Consider the following 21,956-nt stretch of genomic DNA (forward strand, 5'->3'; position numbering starts at 1 on the left):
TAGGTTGATTGACTATGTTATACTTTTGTCTTGTTTCATGGATTTCTTTGCATTTTTCTCTTTTTGCCTTTGTTGTAATGTTTCCTCCTGTTTTGATTTTGTGGACACCCATCTAAGTATGGTTTATTTTCACATTACAATAATTAGAGCTCTAAATAAAAATAGATTTGATGCAACCAACATTATAATTTTGACCTCCCTAAAATATTCAATAGATTTACCCCATTCTTTGTTATTCAACAAAATTTACAATGTGATTTGTCACAATTATTGAGTTGTCATATCGATTCTTAGTGATAGCTAGGGTATGCAAGTTCTGAAATAGTATATACGATCAGATATTTTCATTTATCTTGAATACTCTTTAATTATTTTCAAATATGCGGTCTAGAAAAGATTAATGATCGGGACGACCAACATTAATTTTAATTGATTTTATAATTTCTTCCATCTCAATGACTCCAATAAAATACTTTCAATATTATTTACGAGTTTCAATATCAAATCAATCTTTCATTTAAATATCTTTACGTCTTTGGGGTTAAGAATAATCATTTTAAATTAAAAAAAATTTTAAATAGTAGAGGCAGGAGGGATTAAGAGGATATGCAAATAATTGTAATTATGAGTTTTGTATTTTCACCTCTCCACCATTTAAAAATATAACATTCAACTATAAAATCTGAAAAAAATTGTTTTCAATTAATTAATAGAAGAAGAAATCTTGATCACATCCCTTACCTACAGGCTCGTAGAATTTGGGCCTAATGCAAATTTAAATTTTGGGCCCTTAAAATAATAAAAAAAAAATATTTTTTTAAATTTTAATAATATGAAATGAGATAAAAATGGTTAATATATATTAATATAGAAATAAGAGATTAAAAGATATAAAAAAGTTATTTATATATATATTGTATTATATATATTTAATATTAAAAGAGAAAAAAAAAGGAGGAAAATAAGATTAATAATATAGTACTATTAAATATAAAAAAAATAGGGACCTATAAAGTGGGAGCCCTATACAACTGCAAGCATATGCATAGGTTGTCTTACCCCAAGTCCGGCATAATTACATCCTTGCTTGTGGACTCTTCAAGTGATTTTTTTAATTTGTTTAAAGGGCCTCCGCCATAGTTAAAAATTAATTTTTGTTTCTTTTATCCCTTTGCTTTTTTATTTATAATAGTTTTGTTAATTATTTTTTCAACCCTTATTTAAAAGTTGATAGTTATACTCAAAGACCCACTCCTCGTTCAATTTCCTAAAAAAAATCATCAACATGAAAAATATTAGTATAAGCGTTCATCTAATGTTTCTCACTAATGAGATTGGTTATTAAAAGATTAAGATTCACATTAAACTAAAATCTTTACTAATTTGAATTTGTTAATTAAAAAATGTTTTATTGTATTCTAACTAAAGTAATATTTCATTTTAAATAATACACCAATTATTAGTGTTGAAAAATATGATAGGAATCTGAGACTAATAAGATAAAGAAGAGATAAAGTATCAACCAAGAAAACACGATAAATGCCACAAGATTTACATGGAAATTCAAGACGGGAAAAACCACGAGCAAATGAAGAAAAATTCACTAGGGTTAAAGTAGAATATTACAACTTAAAAAGAGAGAATAATAATTATGACAAATATTATGTGTGTAAATGTTGTAAATAAAATTCTAACTAAGACTATATATTTATAGGTCACATAATTAGGTCTAGTGAGCCCAATATCAAACAATTAAGATTTTATATTATATTATATTATATTGTATTATTATATTAACCTTCTCGTATTCTTTGAAAATGATAGTGAGGTAGTTCTTTTGCTCCTTTAGATGCCCATTTAGGAAGCATTGTCCCACTTCTCGGGATAACCCACATAGGCCTTGTGATCAATCGGTTATCTATAGCGATGAAATTTCCCATATAAGGGAGCATAAAGTCATGACCGAACTATTTGCACATGTCATGGGTGTAATAGAAGGTGACCCATTCCAAGCCCATAAACATGATCATAGGTTCATCATCCATTATGTATGTCATCTTTTTGATGGGATACCACATGATTAATTCTCTAACTTCGTCACCATTCTCTAAAAGAGGTTTAGGAGAAATTTTCTTCATTCTTCGGTATTGAAGAGTAGGGGACATGATGTCTCTAGAACATACTAGCGATATGAGTTCAAGTTTATCGGACAACCAAATGTAAAGAACTAGAGGTGAGACTCTTTTTCTCACTATAGAGGTTAAGAATGAATCATTCAACCCCATCAGTGTTTCAACCAGAATGATACTCGAGGGTCCTTGTTTTTCCTACGCATGTGGTATTCTACCTCCAAGATTTTGGAGGATGGCTTGTCATCCGCTAGAGCCAGGAAGAAGTGTGTCAACATGACCGTTATTTTCATCATGGAAGAGCCCATAGTTAGGGGATTTTTCCATCACTAACCTCCATTTTTGTCCATTTTTGAAAGTCGATGACATTCTTTTAGAGGATTGTCTCGGATGTTGTCTTAGTATATCTGTATTTCTCTTGCAAGAACTTCCTCAAGGATATTGATTCCACAAATAGCTTCAAATGCAAAATATTTGTGTTGTCCATCATAAGGATAGTTTAGAATTCCTTTATGGTTGGGAATATTTTGTTAAGTTATGGAGCCTACACTTATAATAAACTCTACATTGTTAATAAGAGTTTATTGAGTTTTTTTTTTGTTTTGGGCTTGGGCCTGACCAAAGTTATTTAGGTTTATTACCTGAATGTTTACCCTATAAATATGTGATTATTAAGGGTTTACATTGGAGAGACTTAATTCTAGAGAGATAAAGTGTGAGGCAAAAACTTTGTATTCCTTCTTCTTCATAGTGAAATCTAGTGGTGCCTGAAGTGGATGTAGCTCAATTTGAGTGAACCACTATAAATTTGTGTCTTCTTGTGTTCTTCTTTCTTGCATTTTTACAGATTGTTTCAAGCTGATCGGATTTAGGAGATACAAATCCTAACAACTGGTATCAGAGAAGTTAGGCTAGATTTGAGCATTGGAAACAATGGCAAGTGAGAATAGTATAGGACATGGGATTGGAAGATTCGATGGAACAGATTATGCCTTCTAGAGAATGCAGATTGAAGATTATCTATATGGAAAGAAGCTTCATGTTTCTTTGAGTGAGAAACCAGAGAAGATGGATGAAGCTGAATGGAAACTCCTTGATAGACAAATTTTGGGAGTTGTTCGATTGACGATAACCAATATGGTTGCTCATAATGTAGCAAAGGAGAAGACCACCATGAGTCTGATGAAAGCTCTTTCTGATATGTATGAGAAACCATCTGCTAACAATAAGGTACACTTAATGAAAAGACTCTTTTACTTAAGAATGGTTGATGATACTTCTGTCACTACTCATTTGAATGAATTCAATACAATTGTGAATCAATTGTTATCTGTTGAGATTGATTTTGGGGATGAAGTTAGTGCCCTCATTTTGTTAGCATCTCTACCAAATAGTTGGGAACCTATGAGGGCAACAATTAGTAATTCAGTTGGAAATGCTAAACTGAAATTTGTTGAAGTTGGAGATCGTATTCTTGCTGAAGAGGTTCGAATAATTGATTCTGGTGAAACATTCAAAGGTTCTACTCTGAATGTGGAAAACAGGGTTAGAGATAATGATAGAAATTTCAACCGAAGTAAGAGCAGATCTATGTCAAGGAGCAGGAGGAGTCAGTCCAAGTTTGGGAGGACATTTGAGTGCTGAAATTATGGTAAACAGGGTCATATAAAGAGGAACTGCAAAAAACCGAAGAAAAACGGTGATGATAAAAATGATGCAGCCAACGTTGTTACAGATCTGTCACTGATGCGTTACTTATGTATGTTGATAGCCCGATAGATTCATGGGTTTTTGACTCATGAGCGTCTTTCCACACCACTGCTCACAAAGAATTAATGGAGAATTATGTGCCTAGAAACTATGGGAAAGTTTATATCGCAGATGGTGAGCCACTAGATATTGTTGGCATTAGTGACATCAAATTGAATACGGCAAATGGTTCTGTTTGGAAGATTAATAAGGTGAGACATATTACAGGTTTAATGCGCAATCTGATTTCTGTTACACAACTTGATGAAAAAGGTCACAATTTTAGTTGTGGAAATGGTGTGTGGAAGGTGACTAAAGGAGCAATTGTTGTTGCTCGAGGTCACAAAACTGGAACGTTATACACGACTTCAACTTGTAGAGAAACAGGTACTGTTGTAGTTGATGACTCGAAGAACAGTGAGTTGTGGCATTGCAGGTTGGGCCATATGAGCGAAAAAGAGATGAAAATTCTTTTGAAGAATGGATAAATTCCAGAACTGAAGTCTGTTGAACATCAGTTATGTGAAAACTGCATTCTTGGAAAACAGAAACAGATTAGTTTCTTAAAGATTAGAAAGGAGCTCAAGAAAGAAAGGCTAGAGTTGGTACACACTGATGTGTGGGGACCTACACCTGTTTCTTCTATTGGCGGATCACAATACTACGTAACGTTTATAGATGATTCGACAAGAAAGGTATGGGTATATTTTATGAAGCACAAGTCTGAAGTATTTGCTATTTTCAAGAAATGGAATGCTTTGGTTGAAAATGAAACAAATCAGAAAGTTAAGTGCTTGAAATCCGACAACGGAGGTGAATATATCAATTCAGATTTCAAAGAATATTGTGCTGTGAATGGGATCAGTATGGTGAAGACTGTTTCCCGAACGCCTCAAGAGAATGGAGTAGCTGAATAAATGAATCGAACATTGAACGAGCGTGCTAGAAGCATGAGATTGCATGTAGGGCTGCCTAAAACCTTCTGGGTAGAAGCTATAAATATTGTTGCCTACTTGATAAACAGGGGACCCTTTGTTCCTCTTGAATTCAGAATTCCTGAAGAAGTCTAGAGCAATAAAAAGGTAAACCTTTCTTATTTGAAAGTGTTTGGTTGTTTATCATATGTTCATATTAATGAATGTGATAGGAGCAAGCTTGATCCAAAGTCTAATAAATGTTTTTTCATTGGTTATGGTGATATCGAGTTTAGTTATCGTTTCTGGGATAATCAAAATCGGAAGATCATTCGTAGCAGAAATGTTATCTTCAATGAACAGGTTCTCTACAAAGATTGTGTTGGGAAGATATCAGATGGTGATTCCAAGTTAGAAGAGACTGGTACAGTCGATTTGAGATATTTTTCAACTAAATATATACCGACTGTCGAAGAAGAAAAATGTGTTGTTGAAGATGAAATTGTTGAGAATGTGGCCCCAGAGGTAAATCAACAAACATCGGTTATACAGTTAAAAAGATCGTCAAGGAATCGAAAACCAGTTGAGAGGTGGTCTCCATCTCTGAACTATATCTTGTTGACAGATAGGGGTGAACCTGAATTCTATGAGGAAGCAATACAATCTGATGAATCAGTTAAGTGGGAGTCTGCAATGAAAGATGAGATGGACTCTTTGACGTTGAATTAAACTTGGGAGCTCGCTGAGCTACCAAAGGGAAAGAAAGCTTTCACAACAAATGGATCTTCAGGATTAAAGAAGAACATGATAAAACCATGAGGTACAAGGCAAGGTTGGTTGTGAAAGGATTTCAACATAAAGAAGGTATTGACTATAATGAGATCTTCACTCCAGTAGTTAAATTGATGACAATCAGAACTATTTTGAGTTTGGTTGTGAAAGAAGACCTTCATCTTCAACAAATGGATGTCAAAACTGTTTTTCTTCATGGTGATTTAGATGAAGAGATTTATATGAGACAACCAGAAGGATTTGAAATCAAAGAAAAAGATGAGCTTGTGTGTAAGCTTCAAAAGAGTCTGTATGGTTTGAAATAGGCTCCAAGGCAATGGTACAAGAAGATCGATAGCTTAATAAAAAGTAACAATTTTCTAAGATGCGAAGCTGATCATTGCTGCTATATAAAGAGATTTGATAAATCGTACATTATTCTACTCCTTTACGTTGATGACATGTTGATTGGTGGAGAAAGCTTGTATGAGATTAACAAGCTCAAGAAAGAGTTATCTGAAAAGTTTGTAATGAAGAATTTGGGTGCTGCAAAACAAATCCTTGGGATGAGAATTTTCAGGGATGAAGAAGTTCTCAAGCTTTCACAAGAAGAATATGTGAAGAAAGTTCTTAGCAGGTTCAACTTGTATAATGCAAAACCAGTTACTACCCCCTTAGCTAGTCACTTCAGACTATCTAAAGAGTAGTCGCCTTCAACAGAGGATGAGAAAATTTACATGGAAACTATTCTGTATGCCTCTGCAATTGGTTGTATTATGTATGCGATGGTTTGCACAAGACCAGACATAACACATGCAGTGGGAGTTGTTAGCAGATTCAAGAGCAATCCGGGTAGACAGCATTGAGAATTAGTAAAGTGGATACCACGATACTTATGAGGAAGTACGGGTCTCTCTTTGTGTTTTCGAAAGTCTAATATGGGTTTGGAATGATATGTTGATGCTGACAATGGTGGTGATGTTGATAGTAGGAAGAGCACAACATGGTACATTTATACTCTGGGAGGTACTGCAATCAGTTGGGTTTCAAAATTGCAGAAGATTGTTGCTCTTTCTAGTTGTGAGGCAGAGTATGTTGCTGTGACAGAGACGGCTAAGGAGATGATGTGGTTACAACCTTTTTTGCTAGAATTGGGTCAAGACTACAAGGAAAGTGTGTTGAGATGCAGCAGTCAGAGTATCATTCATTTAACAAAGAATCCTGTTTATCATGGCAGGACGAAGCATATACAGATTCGTTATCATTTCATCCGGTCAGTTTTAGAAAATAATGTATTATCTCTTGAGAAGATTCCCGAGAGTGAGAATCCAGCTGATATGTTGACGAAAGATGTGACAAATGAGAAACTGAAGTTGTGTGCAACTTCAGTTTGTCTTCTTCGTTAAGACACCGAATGGAAAGCCACTACCGATCGAGAGATGATGAAGTTAGTCTCCAAGTGGGAGATTGTTGAGTTATGGAGTCTACACTTATAATAAACTCTACATTGTTAATTAGAGTTTATTGGGTTTTCTTTTTTGGTTTTGGGCTTGGGCCTGACCAAAGTTATTTAGGTTTATTACCTGAATGTTTACCCTATAGATATGTTATTATTAAGGGTTTACATTGGAGAGATTGAATTCTAGAGATATAAAGTGTAAGGCAAAAACTCTATATTCCTTCTTATTCTTCATAGTGAAATCTGGTGGTGGCTAAAGTTGATGTAGCTCAATTTGAGTGAACCACTATAAATCTGTGTCTTTTTGTGTTATTCTTTCTTGCATTTTTACAGATTGTTTCAAGCTGTTCGGATTTGGAAGATATAAATCCTTACACATTTGTCTTTCTTTCATAAAGTATACCCATCCCACGTGGCTTCACCTCCTTTTTAATTGCATCAAGAAGTTTTCTTTTATCTTAAAGTTTATAAACCTCATGATGGGGGTCATTCCATATATCTCATGGTTCCACTCGTTTTCGTGGAAGTTATCGATCAATGGGACTTGGGCGATATACTTCAGCATAGACTTCATCAAAGATTGAAATTCAAAATATTAACAAAATGTGTTTGTTTTGAAGAATGAACATTTTTTAGATGTTAACTTAGACTATAAATGGATACACATTATACATATATAGTAGTCACGTAAGGGTTGTAGTGACGAGGTTTAGTTGTTTGGGCATGACAAACAACCAACTTGGAGAGAGTATCCAGGTTTTTTGTGCTAAGGGGAATTATAAGAGAGTATCATTCACCGATAATGGAGGGGATAAACCATCGCCATAAACTAGGGAATGTCAACTCAATCAGGAATTCCCCCCACCTCCATAATGCCTACGTAATATTGGACGACTCATAGCCAAAGGGTGGGGTCGATCCCATGCATTTTAGTTTTTCTCTCGCAACATCACTCATTTTGTAACAAGTTGTCGTTCCTCATCGACAATATTTTCACATAATTGTAGAAGAACTGACTCAAATCGTGTACTTCTTAGAAGTAATGTTAGGGTTATGTACCTTTTGAAATTTAGGCATTTATTAGGATGAAACATATGCGTCCATTAGGTATTGTACATGTTGGGATATGCATATTAAAATAAAAACGTGATTCACACATTTTTCAAAAACTAAGGCGGTGTTTGATAAAATTGAAAATTAAGATATGAACACTGAATAATGGATTTTAAGTAATTATATATTACTTATATAATTAATAAATTTAATATAATCAAATATATAATTTAATATATTAAATAAACAAGAATTAAAATAAATATTATATTTTGTTAACTAGTATATTAAATTATATATAAACAATAATAAAAAATATACAAATTTATCTCAAAAGAAAAAGAAGAAGGATTATAATGAGAAAAAATTGGAAAATTAATAAGAATTTATTTTTATATATATCCATATGAAAGATAATATATATATATATATATATATATATATATATATATATATATATATATATTCTTATTTTTTATTTTATAATTAATTTAGATATAATTATATTTTTATTTGATAATGTTTAAAAATAATTTCGTCAAAAATAATTGATAAAGAAAAAAAAATTATTGTACTTATAATATGAAAAGAAGAAAATAATATGAATTTATATATATAGCATTAAATGTGAGTTAATGGTAATATATTATTTTTTATTTAATAATTAGTTTAGATATAATCATATTTTTTATTTTCTGTTATTTGAAAATAATCTATTAAAAATAATTAAATGAATTATCATCAAATAAAATAAAAGAGAGAAAAAAAAAGTAATACGGCTTTATAACAGCTTATTATTTTCACTTAAATCTATAATAATAAGTGATTATAAATATGTTATCAAATATACTTATTTTAAATAAGTACTTAATATATTCAATTAAGTGATAAGTCAAGTTATCAAACACAATCAAGTTTATCTTTTCGAGTTAAACAATTTAATCCCTATAGAGTCGCCAAAAAGTTATAACACTGTAAATCCATTTTCCTGTAAAAGCTTCGAGGTTTGAGAATATCAACATCGATTTTTTTGATCCAAGGGCTTGGATAACTTCATAAATCTCCTAGGAACATCATGAACATCGTCTCAAGGTTTGATTCAACCTGGATGATGTTTGATTTCATCAAATAATTTTTTACCATAATTAGATTTTTGGTTTTAAGCTGTAATGAAGTGTAAGAAGTTTGTCAATAGCTTCCTTATACTTCATATGATTGATTGGTATCAAAACATGAACACTAGTTGTTCATTTGGACCAACTAAAAAACTTAAAATTTTCATTTATTTTGAAATTTTTTATTTTGACAAACATTATTCAAATAGGTGTCCAACATCATTGGAAATATGTTAGGAAGCTTCATGGGTTGTTGTTCTTGAGGATTAGCTCAAGAACAAAAAATCCAATTTTAGATTTTTCCAAATTCAAATTTGGGTTTTTTATTTTCGATCGATTGATCAGTTCTAGCTTTCACAAAAAGTTTGTAAATGATCATATAATCGTTTTCCTATCAAGAAATCTAACAACCATGTAATATACACACTTATTAAAACTGAAATATAAAAATTTCAATTTCAAATTAGAAGATTGAATTAGAAGAAGATTAGAAGTTTACTAAGAATTATAGAACACTCTTAAGACCTTAAGAAAGCTTTTAAGATGTTGGATCCGAGCTTAAGAATTGGTATGAAAATTTCAAAAATCCAGAAGCTTGTAGCTTCAATGACGAATTTTTTAAAAATTTTGATTGAGGTGGCTTGAGAGTGGATCTCTTGCCTTCAGAATTTTAGCGACACTCGATTAAGGATTTATTTATTTTTATTTAAAACCTTTAGGTTTTAATTGAATTGATTTTTTTTTCACCCTCTTGACTTTATTTTAAATCTTTTAAATATACAAAATATTTAAAATAAATATAACATTTATTTTGTCAATGTATTTTATTTTTATATATTTTGGGTTCAATAAATAATTTATTTGAGATGAAAGGAATATAACATTTAGCCTAAATTATTTATTTTAATTCTTTTAATTTTTTTAAAAATTAATTTGAGATTAAATTGGTAAAATATTTATCCCAAATTATTTTATTTGACATTATCCTTAATTAATTTTGAATTTAATTATTATAATAATTAATTCAATTAATAATTTATTTAAAAATAATTAAAATAATTATTTTTTAATATATAAATTAGGTATATAGAATTTTAGTTCTTAATATATATATATATATATATATATATATATATTTAATATATTATTAATTAAAAAGATTGAAATAAAAAAATAAAATAAAATATTTACTAAATATAAAATAAAAATTATAAAACAAATTAATAAAAATATTTAAAATAAAATAATTAAAAATATATTTAACTAAATATGTTAAATTTTAAATTTATTAAAAATTATATTTAAAACTTGTTTATTATTATAAAAATTATAAAAAAAATGTTTTTTTTTATTTAATTATGTATATATATATATAATTTTTCAATTAAAACCCATTAAAATATTTCAATAATATTATTTTTATTTAAAAGGCTTATATGTAATTAATATTTTATTTATATTCATATCCGTGAATTTGTACATATTGATTAGTTTTGTAGAATTAATTTAGTTAGATAGATATTATATAATTTATTAATTTTGAAGGGTTATTCAAATGATTTATGATAAATAAGTAAATTTGTAGAGAATTGTTTTCAACATTTTGGTTGGTTGTGATGTTGTGATTAAATGAATCACTTATAGTTTTATACTTAAAGAGAATAGAACAAAGAAAAAGGTTTGTTTAAACAAATATGTTCGGATGTATCTAAGTCGTCCTCCCCTCGTTACCATGTCAATCCGATGTTTGTCAATGGTTACCCTCGTCGTCTTACTCTTATCAATTCAAATCCCTTCTCTTCTATTCTTTTTCACTCTCTGAAGAACAACTACCCAAGCAAGAAGAGAAGAAGAAGATCTCAAAATCTCCCTCAAAACCTCCTAAACCCTAAGTCCCACCTCACAATGACGACCATTCAGCCTCCTCCGCCGCCGCCGTCCTCTTCCAATCGCAGACCCACTTGTCCTTCCTGCGCCAAACCTTCCCGCTTTTGCCTCTGCGTCCGAATCCAAAACCCCAATCTCCGTAACTCCATTGCCGTCACCATTCTCCAGCACACCCTCGAAAAGAAGCACCCTCTCAATTCCGCCAAAATCGCCACTTTAGGGCTGCAAAACGTTGCCGTTGCCTCTGTCTCCGATGTTAACATCCACGCCACTTTTTCCATTCGTGTGATGATGGAAACTCAGAACCCACCCAAAAAAAGTTCAGATTTTGATGAATCTTTATTTTACTTTGACATCGCCAAATACGGAGAGATGAAATCACCACCACTAGAGTCTATCAATCCTGAATTGACAGATGATGCGCTGTCAAAAGGGTTTGTGGTGAAAAAGATTGACAGTGCGGGTTGTGAGGAGTTTGAGATAAATGTTCCAGCAGGATCTATGCTTCTCTTCCCTAGTGAAAGAGCAGTTGGAATTCGGGAGAGGAGGAAGAGTGATGATGGTCATAAAGAAGTAAAGAATTTGATCGTTCTTGATGGGACATGGGCAAAGGCAAAGAGGATGTACAAGGAGAATCCATGGCTGGATCTGTTGCCCCATTTGAAGTTGGAAATGGAGATGATGAGTTTGTACAGTGAAGTAAGGAGTCAGCCAAGGGATGGATGCTTGTCCACCATTGAAAGCATTGTATATGCTTTGAAAGGCTTGGGAGATGAAACTGATCATGGGCTGGATGAACTATTACAGGTCTTTGGCTCGATGGTTGAAGATCAAAGACGATGCAAGGATCAAAGAAGATCAATGACCGGTATGATTAATTAATTTTTTATTTATTTCATTTGGACTAGATTAGTGTATCATCTCATCAAATCCAACAACATTAATATACATGCCATTAAATTCATTCTGTTTTGTGTTCTTCCTTCTTGTTGTTCTTAAGACATCCTCCTCTTAATCCAGACAAAGAGATAATCCATGTCTGATCTGACATCATGGATTCATCATCTTGATTTCTTTGCCAACTCCAAAATGCATGAGTTGAGTTGACTATCAGCTCGCCATGGCCGAAGCTTGCTTCTCTGAAAACAGACCATTCAGGCCGTGGCTTTACATACCTGCAAATCAAGCCTTTAAAACATTTAAACGTTAGAATATGAACAACACCAGCAGCAACATACTCGTATGCTAAACGTTCTATTTTCCCTCCATCACCAATTGTAATATGGACAGTACCACAAGGATTCAATCTTCCATTATACACACGTACCTGCCAAATAACCCAGAGAAATAAAAGATCTCAAATTCGATTCTGAATTAAACCACTTTGATTAGTTCTGGTCTCGAGTCATACTTGAGCGCTCATAAGCATGAACGTGGCCGGCAATAACAATGTCTGCACTGGCACCATATAACAACGGTTCTATTGTGGTCATCATATTATCCCCTTCACCATGATGAGCATAATAACTGTTATACAATGGAACATGAAACACTACAACCAGCCAAGGCCTTTTCTTCATTCTATCCACTTTCAAGAGATCAGTCTTCAGCCATCTGTATTGATCAGAATACATATCATACATGGTGTAACAACTAAGCATGATAACATGAACTCTGACAACATCAAACGAATAATAATGATTCGAACTCGATCCACTCTCCTCAAACGGCATCTTCCATCTACTTTCCTTTTCATGGTTACCTTTCGTACCATCCAAGGCCTCGAACTAGCCAACGGCTGAACCAACTTGCCAAACGTGTCACATCTAGACTGAATATGATCGGCTTAGGACAAGTCTCCCGGGAGTAGGTAAACGTTGTACTCACAATGTTTGATGTGTTCAAGTGTTGTTTTAGTCCAACTGGACTGACCTAAATCACCAGCCACAGCAAAAGTTAATGGGTATTTAGATGGAGGGGTTTTAAACTTGAATTAGGAACCTAATCATCCACATCTATAGAAATAGATAGTTTCATGTTTCAATGGGCCGATTATAGTAGAATGAATCTTTCCTGATTTGTAGAGTAGAGATAAGTGAATGAAGTGGATGATCAAATATTTTTTATATTTATTCAACTCTATCTATATAAATAAAAAAATGTGATCCAAAATCATACCAAAAAAAAAAATTTATGAGATTATATTATTTAATGATGTATATCTATATTTTTTTTTATAATGTTTTTTCTAAGAAAAAGAAGATTTTTTTTCTTATAATAAATATGATAAATATTTATATCTCTTATAATAAATATGGAAAAGAGAAAAGAAAAAATAAATTAATAAAATAACATTTTTCTCTCTCTATCTTCTTTCTCCTTCCCTTTTATGTGTTTTGTTTTTCTGATTCAGTCATATTTTCCAATATTTTTTATATTTATTCAACTCTATCTATATAAATATAAATTTCTCTTAATACATGAAGAAATCATAAATAAAAGAATGAAGAAGACTAACTTACTGATGTTAACCAATAAAAATAAAAATAAATCAAAATTATCTAAAAGCAAAAACAATAACTATAAAAAAATTAAAACAAATTTAATTACTAATAGGATTTTGTGAATTAATGAGATATGAAAAATGAAGAATGAAGAAAGAAGAAGAAAAATAAGAGATGAAGAGTAAAAGAAATTGTGAAAACTGAATAAGAAGTATATAAGAACTAAAGAAAAATAGATAAGAGTGATTGAAGAATAATAATAACAAAAGAAGAAGAAAAATTAAAAAAGAAGAGATAAGAGTTATTGAAGAAGAATAACTGAAGAAAAGATGAAATAACGGTAGAATATGATGAATGAAAGATATATTAGGAATTAGAGTTTTACTTTAGGGATTATGGGCCTTCATATTGAGCTTTGAAGAGAGAGGAAAAACAAATATTGTTTAAAATTTTAATATTAAATAAAAAATATTTATATATTATGAGGCTCGAAAAAGCTCGATAAGCCATCAAACAAACTTTATATGAACTCGAGTTTGACTCGAATAATAAACGAGTCGGCTCAAGCTCGACTCGAACTAGGTCAAAGTCAAGCTCAAGTCGAGCTTTGACCGAGCAACTTGCGAGCGGCTCACGAGCGACTTTACTCATTTGCAGCCCTAGGTGGTTGTGATGGTGGTTGAATATTTGGTAGGATTAAGGTAAGTTGAACATTTGGTACAAGTAAAGAATCTTGAACATTTGGTGTGGGTAAAGGAGCTTGAACATTTCTAATTTTTGTAGCCTTTTCCTTTGTTGAGGTATTTTTTATGTTTCTTTTGGTGTACTATCTTCCTCAATATCCCTAAAATAATTACACCAAATAAGTATTATAATTAAATTCATATCTTAAGTTCACATAAATAAAATAAGGCTTTTGAATAATACATCGTCTGATTCTAGAACTGGAACTACTTTTTATTTTCTTTAACTTATTTTAGGCATATCTTATTGTGCGTAGAAGACTTTTTATTAATAAGAAACACAGTTGCAAACGAGACAACTGATAGAAATTGGAGAATCTACCCATATGAATTTAATAGGGAAATTTGTAAGTCTTCACATTGTGAAATTAAATAATTTATGTGGTATGGGTCAACATGAGATGAGACGAGATCAATCATATACGACAAGTTAGTTCACAAAAGTAGAGACAATTTCTTACATTAAATTCTAATATGAAATTGTTAAGATTGTTAGATTCACATAATGTTACATTGTATAATATTATAAATCATTGTCTAGTCCACTTAAGAAGTTCTCATCTATATTTAACATAGCATTCTCTAGTATTTCTAGCAAGCAAGGGTTGCCTCCTCTTTTACCATCTAATATCTCAAGGCCTAATGCTTTCAGAACTAAGTCAGACAAAATATATAGTTTAGTTTCGAGTAATTCTCTTAGAAATGACAATTTTTATCAATTATATCCCACATTTGAAAGATTTATCAAGTCAATCCACTAATTTCTCAAGGCCTATTGCTTTTAGAACTAGATATATTGATGAGAAAAATAAAAGATTTATCATTTTTTCAATTAGATCCCACATTTGATAAACCAGATATACTAATTAGAAAATATAACTACATGTTGTGGATAAAGAGTTTTCTTGAACTGCTCAATTAACATTTAAGAAGTGTATAAGGTATTGAAGGGAGAAATGGGAGGGAGAAATGAGGGAAAAGAACATTTGAAAAGTGTATAAGATAAAATGCTCATCCTCACTAGGTAGTAGTTACTATATAAAATAAATTATGTTGTTGTGCTACATTATTTTAAATTTTCTTTTATTACAGGACAAATTTGTTGTGATTAAACATAATGAGGCCCGATCGTGTTTGGATGTATAAGAAAAGATCCACAAATGAATTTTTAAATGGTGTTGAAGATTTTATGTCATTTTCTACGAGTCAGCTTTGTTACATGGATGACGACAAGATTAGGTTCCCTTTTATAAAATGTGGTATTCAAAAATTTATCCTAAAGATTTTTGTCAAAGACATTTGTATACAAATGGCTTCATGAATAACTATTATACGTGGACCGCTCATGGGGAACAAATTCAAAACTCAAATGTATTCCAATATCCGAAGAGAAGATCAAGTCGAGGAATGATTGAATCTAGTGAACAAGTTAATGAAGAACATTTCAATGCATATGAGGAAATGATATTCAATATTGCATCAAGTAGCCAAACTAGTGTCCAAAATTAAAGTTCAACTTCTAACTCGTATCACACACATCACTTATCTGCAAATTTTTGGGAAGCATTGAACGAGGAACATCAACCAATCTATCCTGGTCATCCAAGTGAGACTAAATTATCTGTCACTGTAAAACTTCTTATTATAAATTCTGAGAACAATTGGTCTGAGAGGGCTTTCAACCAAAATCTGGATTTTATTAGATCTTTATTTCCAAAAGATAATAATCTACTAGAGAATTTTTATAACACAAAAAAGTTGGTCAAAGACTTAGGATTGCCTGTAACGAGGATTGATATTTGTATAAACGAATACATGTTGTTTTGGAAGGATGAAAGTGAAGGAGAAGTATGCAAGTTTTGTAAACTTTCCAGATAAAAGGAATATAGTGATAAACGTAGGTCGTACAAACAACTCTTTTATTTGTCATTGGCTCCAAGATTGCAAAGGCTTTATGCATCGAATGTGATAGTCAGTCATATGACATGGAATGCTCATCATGTTGCTGAAGAAGGGATAATGTGTCATCCTTCAGATGGAGAGGCGTGGAAGACATTCGACAACTACTATCCAGAATTTGCAAGACAACATTGGAATATCTGATTGAGACTTTCTTTTGATGGATTTGCACCATTTGGTCGTGTTGGCCCGTTATTTTAACACCTTATAATCTTCCTCCGTGAATGTGCATGACAACGCCATATATGTTCATTTCTCTAATTATTTCGGGGCTAAAAAATCCAGATAAAAATCTTGATATATTTCTTCAACCGTTAGTAGAAGAATTGAAAATATTGTGGAATGACGCTGTGCCTACTTAAGATGTTCTAAATGAGAAATATTTAATATGAGAGCAATGTTGTTGTGGACAATTAGTGATTTTCCTACATATGGTATGTTGTCTAGATGGAATACTCATGGGCTAGATGGGTGTCCAATTTGTATGAAAAAGTTTAAATCATTTTGATTAAAATACGGTCAAAAGGCTTGCTATTTTAATTCTCATAGGCAATTTTTGCCTCAAAATCATCTCTACAGACTTGATACAAATTATTTACCAAACATCGATTTGAGATGACCCCTCCACCACATAGGCTAAATGGTGATGAAATATGGTCTCATCAATACGAGTATGCTACAAAGAACCCTCACGGAAATCCTCCTAGTTTTAATGATTCTCACAAACGGGCGAAAAAAATCATTTTTTGGGAACTACCATATCGGAGAAAACTTTTATTCGACATAATTTGGATTTTATGCACATTGAAAAAAATATATTTGAAAATGTCATAAATAAGATTATGAATGTTAAAAGTAAGACAAAGGACAACTTTAATGCTCGGAAGGATATGTTTCTTATTTGTAATCGGACAGAATTGCATATTGATCCTCAAAGTTTAACGCATCAGACCAATAAGGCAACTTACACTTTGACGCGGGATGAAAACATAATTATTTGTCAATGGCTAAAAGGTTTTAAATTTCCAAATGGATATATCTCAAATATTTCTAGATGCATTGATAAAGATGATTTTAGGTTGATTGAATTGAAAAGTCATGTGTTTCTCAAAAGACTCGTTCCTATCGCATTTAGGAGATTATTGCCAAAGTTTGTGTGGGGAACATTGACTGATCTTAATAATTTCATACATGAACTAAGTTCCATATCATTGAATATTTCTAAAATGCAAACATTGAATCAAAAATTCTTGTCACACTTTGCAATATAGAAAAAATATTCCCCCTACATTTTTTTATTCAATGGAACATCATTTGGTGCATCTATCATATGAAGCCAAAATAGAAGGCCCATTTCAATATAAATGGATGTATCTCTTTGAGAGGTATGTACTTCTACATATATCTTACAAATTTTATTTGTAGTAGTAATATTATTCATTAATATATACATGTCAATGTTGAACTTTTCATAGGTTTTTACAAAATGTAAATCAAAAGGTAAAAAATAATTACAATGCATATCTTCTAGAGGAAATTTCAACATTTGCCTCGTATTATTTTGAATCTATTATGCAATGCAAACGAACACAACCTCAAAGAAACACCGAAGGCCCCATCAACCATTTCGAACCTCCAATTTCTATTTTTAATTTCCTTTGGCGTTCTAGTGGGGCGGGAACTAAAGGATACTTAAATAGTCAAGAAGAGTTAGTTGCTTACACATACGTTCTTTTAAATTGTCCTGAAGTTGAACCATATTACAGGTAATTTCAAAATAGTATCGATTAGTTAACCAAAAATTATTTTGTAATTATTAAATTAATTGTTCTCTTATAGGATGTTTTGTAGTTTGAAAGTTGGATTGCCCGAAGATGAAATATATTATCAATTCACATGATGGTTTCGATCTAAGGTGAGAAAATTAACTTAATTATTATGTCATTATATATGTATTTTCGTTTTTGAGGATATTTATTTGCCATTTTTTATAATTTAGATTCTTTTGAGGATCATAGTCAAGTTGCTTCTAAAGGATTGTTGTATTATCTCTCATACGGCCCAAAAACAAGCGCAACAACATATCCAATGTACTTTGTTAATGGGTTTTTGTGGCGTTCTAAAGATTTTGGATCAAATAAATTAACTATGAATGGTGGTGCTTGTGTGAATGTTCATGATGCGGACTACTATGGACTTCTAGAAGAGGTAATTGAAATAGACTATCATGGTCCTTGTTTACGCGTCGTTCTATTTAAATGTTTATGGTTTAATCCATCACGAGGTACAAAAGTTGATGCAAATTATAGGATGGTTGACATAAACATAAAATAGAAATATTCTTAATACGACTCATTCATCCTAGCATAACAACTTATACAAGTCTATTATTCCATCATAGTAGGATGAATCATAATAGTGATTGGTTAGCCGTAATAGGACATGTTTTAATTTCAATTTATGAATAGACGTTTTAATTTATATATTATTTCAATTTGTAATTGAAAATTATGATTGACATGTATTGTATTATCAACATGTTTTTTTGCTTAATAAAATAATATTTTAATAGCAATAAATTGCATTAGGTGAAGAGAATGTTAATTTTAGTTTGTATATTTTTTAGGGTTTGAGTTTGCAACATATTTTATAATATATTAAACCATCCTCAAACTTATTTTGTAACTTTTGTGTAATATTTTGTTGTCAAAGGAGTTGTAAAATAATTTTAAAAAAATGTGATACATGTTATTTAACAGGAGTTCCAAATATTTTATGTTATGAATTTGCAAGGAAGTTTGCAATTTAATTTTTATTACTATGTTGCGGAATAAGTACCAAAATTTCTATGTACACTTTAATTTACAAAATTAATTATAATTAATTATGTTGCGGAATAAGTACCAATTTTTCTATGTACATTTTAAGTTACAAAATTAATTACAATTAATTACATCTTATAAATATATAATAATGCAATATGTTTTGCAGCATATATAATATAATATATAATTTTCTTGTTAAAACAATTGTGAAATGATTAAACCATGTATATTTTATTCTTCCTTACATATTTAAACACTTTGCAATTTATTTGGTAATTTTTAACATTTTTTAGTGAGTTTAAAACTAAAATCTAAAATATGCATTAGTGTGCAACTTATTTGGCAATCTATATTTAGTTGTATGTAGTTAATAAATTGAAAATATTGTAAAAATATTTTCATAGTAAAACCTGTTAGAAAATTCTAATAAGTTGGTATTTTAAAAATTTTAAGCATATTATTTGTAATTTTACTGTAAAAATATATTATATTATCAATACATTATATTTTGTTGTAAAAGAATTGACAAAAGAATTTTTTTTAGAAAAAATAATTAAACTTTATCAAATAATTTTCAACTTATATTATATGTTATGTTACAATTATTATCGCAAAATTTTGAGTTGGTAAAATAGTTTGAATAATATAAAGTCAAAATTATATTAAAATGGCTAATGATATAGTTTGTAACATTGATTCAAAATAGTGTTGTTTTTATAGTTGCAATTATTAAATTCAAAAAATTAATTCTCTTATCGAAGATTAATATGAATTTGAGAATTAAACGACTCTTTTAACCCTATTTGTTTTATAACTTTTTAATTTTTTTGTCAAAATAGTTTAAATTATAAAATATGTTGTAAAATTTTCACTATCTCATTTTTTTTGTTAAATTTTGGGTTTCTATTCAATTATTTTTCAACATTTTATTTTATGTTATAAATATTAGTTGCAGTGAAATAAACGTATGAAGTTATGTGGATTTAAGTTTAAACAGAAAAATATTATTTGTTAGAAAATTGATATTGAATTTGTTAAAATAATATAATTAATACATATTTTAAAATATAATTTTATTTAAATTTGATATTAAAAATGAAAAGCGTATTTTAAATAAATTTAAAATTGTTTTTGTTAAAATTATGGACTAATGAATTGAAAAATGACAAAACTTTTGAATCAAGTCCATTTATACCTAATATTTCATTCGTTTTCTGTTTATATTCACATTTTTTTGGATTTTCAAATTATTCACGTTTTCTCTCTCAAATCCTAAATTATTTAATTTTAATAATAATATTATATATATAATTAAAATTAAACAATTTAAATAAAACAAAAATAAAAATATTATATATTAAAATTAATTTTATTATATAAAAATTAAAATATAATGCATTACATATGAATTTTTTTAAGAGAGGGTGTAGAAGTAAAAAGTTTGATCGAAAATCTCGTTATTTGAATGAAGTCTTATTTATAATGGATTTTTTTTTAAACTAAGGAAAACTAACATGACACCCGCAACCATTACACCTTCAACAGAAAGCTCTAGAAGCTCTTCTAGATAGAATCTAATTTATAGTGAAATATTTACCGATGATAAAGAGTACTATTGAGGTTGACCACAAGAAAGGCCTTCTAGTTTCGTTCTAATTTAGGGCATAAAAAAAAGATGTTTAGGGGGGAAATTCAGTAGAAATACTTTCAAAGCGCTTAACTTCTTAAATAAGGGGAATCTGGGGCCTCCATCTGAATGAATGGAGTATGATAACGGTATTACGATGTCACTCAACTCATGGAAGGTGTGGTTGACTACTTTAGAACACTCTTCAGCGAAGGGAAATTGTCTTATTTTTTTTCATAAGGGAGAAGAAGAATAGCTCATTAGATCCATGCCATTTCGAACTCCAAGTCTTAAGCGGACCGAACCGCGTGCGGGAAGGTTTCGCATCACACAAATCAGGTTTGACATAATTTGTTGTTCCAGGTACATGAAAAAATGTTTTATTATTGTAAATTGTTGTCACATTGTCATAAAGAATGAGGAGATATAATCAATGACTATATACTTCTGCATTGTCGGGGTGGTTGATATCTCAAATCTAGTATGAAGTATGACTGTGATTCATTGAAAGTTGATGAGTCCTTGAGTAGTTGTTGGAAGTAGAGATGACAATGAGGCAAATCCGAGAAATGCATTTATCATCTCTGTCCCATTTTATTTCGAAGATTTTTTTAACTACCATTCTCATCCTGTTCGGTTTTAGAGAATTTCTACGGGGCACCTTTATACCACATTTTAAAATATGTACAATTTTTTTAATTAAATTATACAAATGAAATTTTTAATGTTATGTACGTATAAAGTAGTAAATTGAAAATTTATATTAATAAAAAAATAAATTTAAAACTCTTAAAATATGAATAATAAATAAATATCTTAGTTTACTATATATTCCATTGTCTCTTTTAGTATTTGGGACATGATCGGAATGGAATGAGATCGGGACGGAGTCAGGACGAAAGACACAAATATCATCCCGCATTATTTTTAGTCAACTATCGGTCAAATAAGAGAAAAAACTCTCGTAACGGGATAATTCGGATCGGAAACCGCAGAGCGGATTAAAATTATCATCTCTATTGGAAGGTTTGGATTGAGACAACCAAAATAATCAATACGTGATGACATTTTCAAAATTTTAGTTATAAATTAAACTGTAATTAATACTTATAAATAAATAAAATAATGACTAATAGAAATATAATTTACTAAGCTTTAATTTTTATTTTACAAATTAGATTAAGCAAGAGGTGAACTTTTCAGATCAATCGGCCATCAATA

General features: G+C 30.5%; 1 protein-coding gene and 1 pseudogene across 1 annotated transcript; one reads left to right on the top strand and one right to left on the bottom strand.

The window, feature by feature from the left end:
• The first annotated feature begins 10,892 nt into the window (after window positions 1–10,892).
• LOC124935833 lies at window positions 10,893–12,036 on the top strand. The gene has a single exon (XM_047476266.1). It carries the CDS (start codon window positions 10,934–10,936, stop codon window positions 11,957–11,959), a length of 1,026 nt encoding a protein of 341 aa, XP_047332222.1. The 5' UTR covers window positions 10,893–10,933; the 3' UTR covers window positions 11,960–12,036.
• Window positions 12,037–12,038: 2 nt separating this feature from the next.
• Window positions 12,039–13,189, bottom strand: LOC124934756 (annotated as a pseudogene).
• Window positions 13,190–21,956: the final 8,767 nt, after the last annotated feature.

This window comes from Impatiens glandulifera, chromosome 4 (assembly GCF_907164915.1).
Source record: "Impatiens glandulifera chromosome 4, dImpGla2.1, whole genome shotgun sequence".
NCBI classification, from domain to species: Eukaryota; Viridiplantae; Streptophyta; class Magnoliopsida; order Ericales; family Balsaminaceae; genus Impatiens; species Impatiens glandulifera.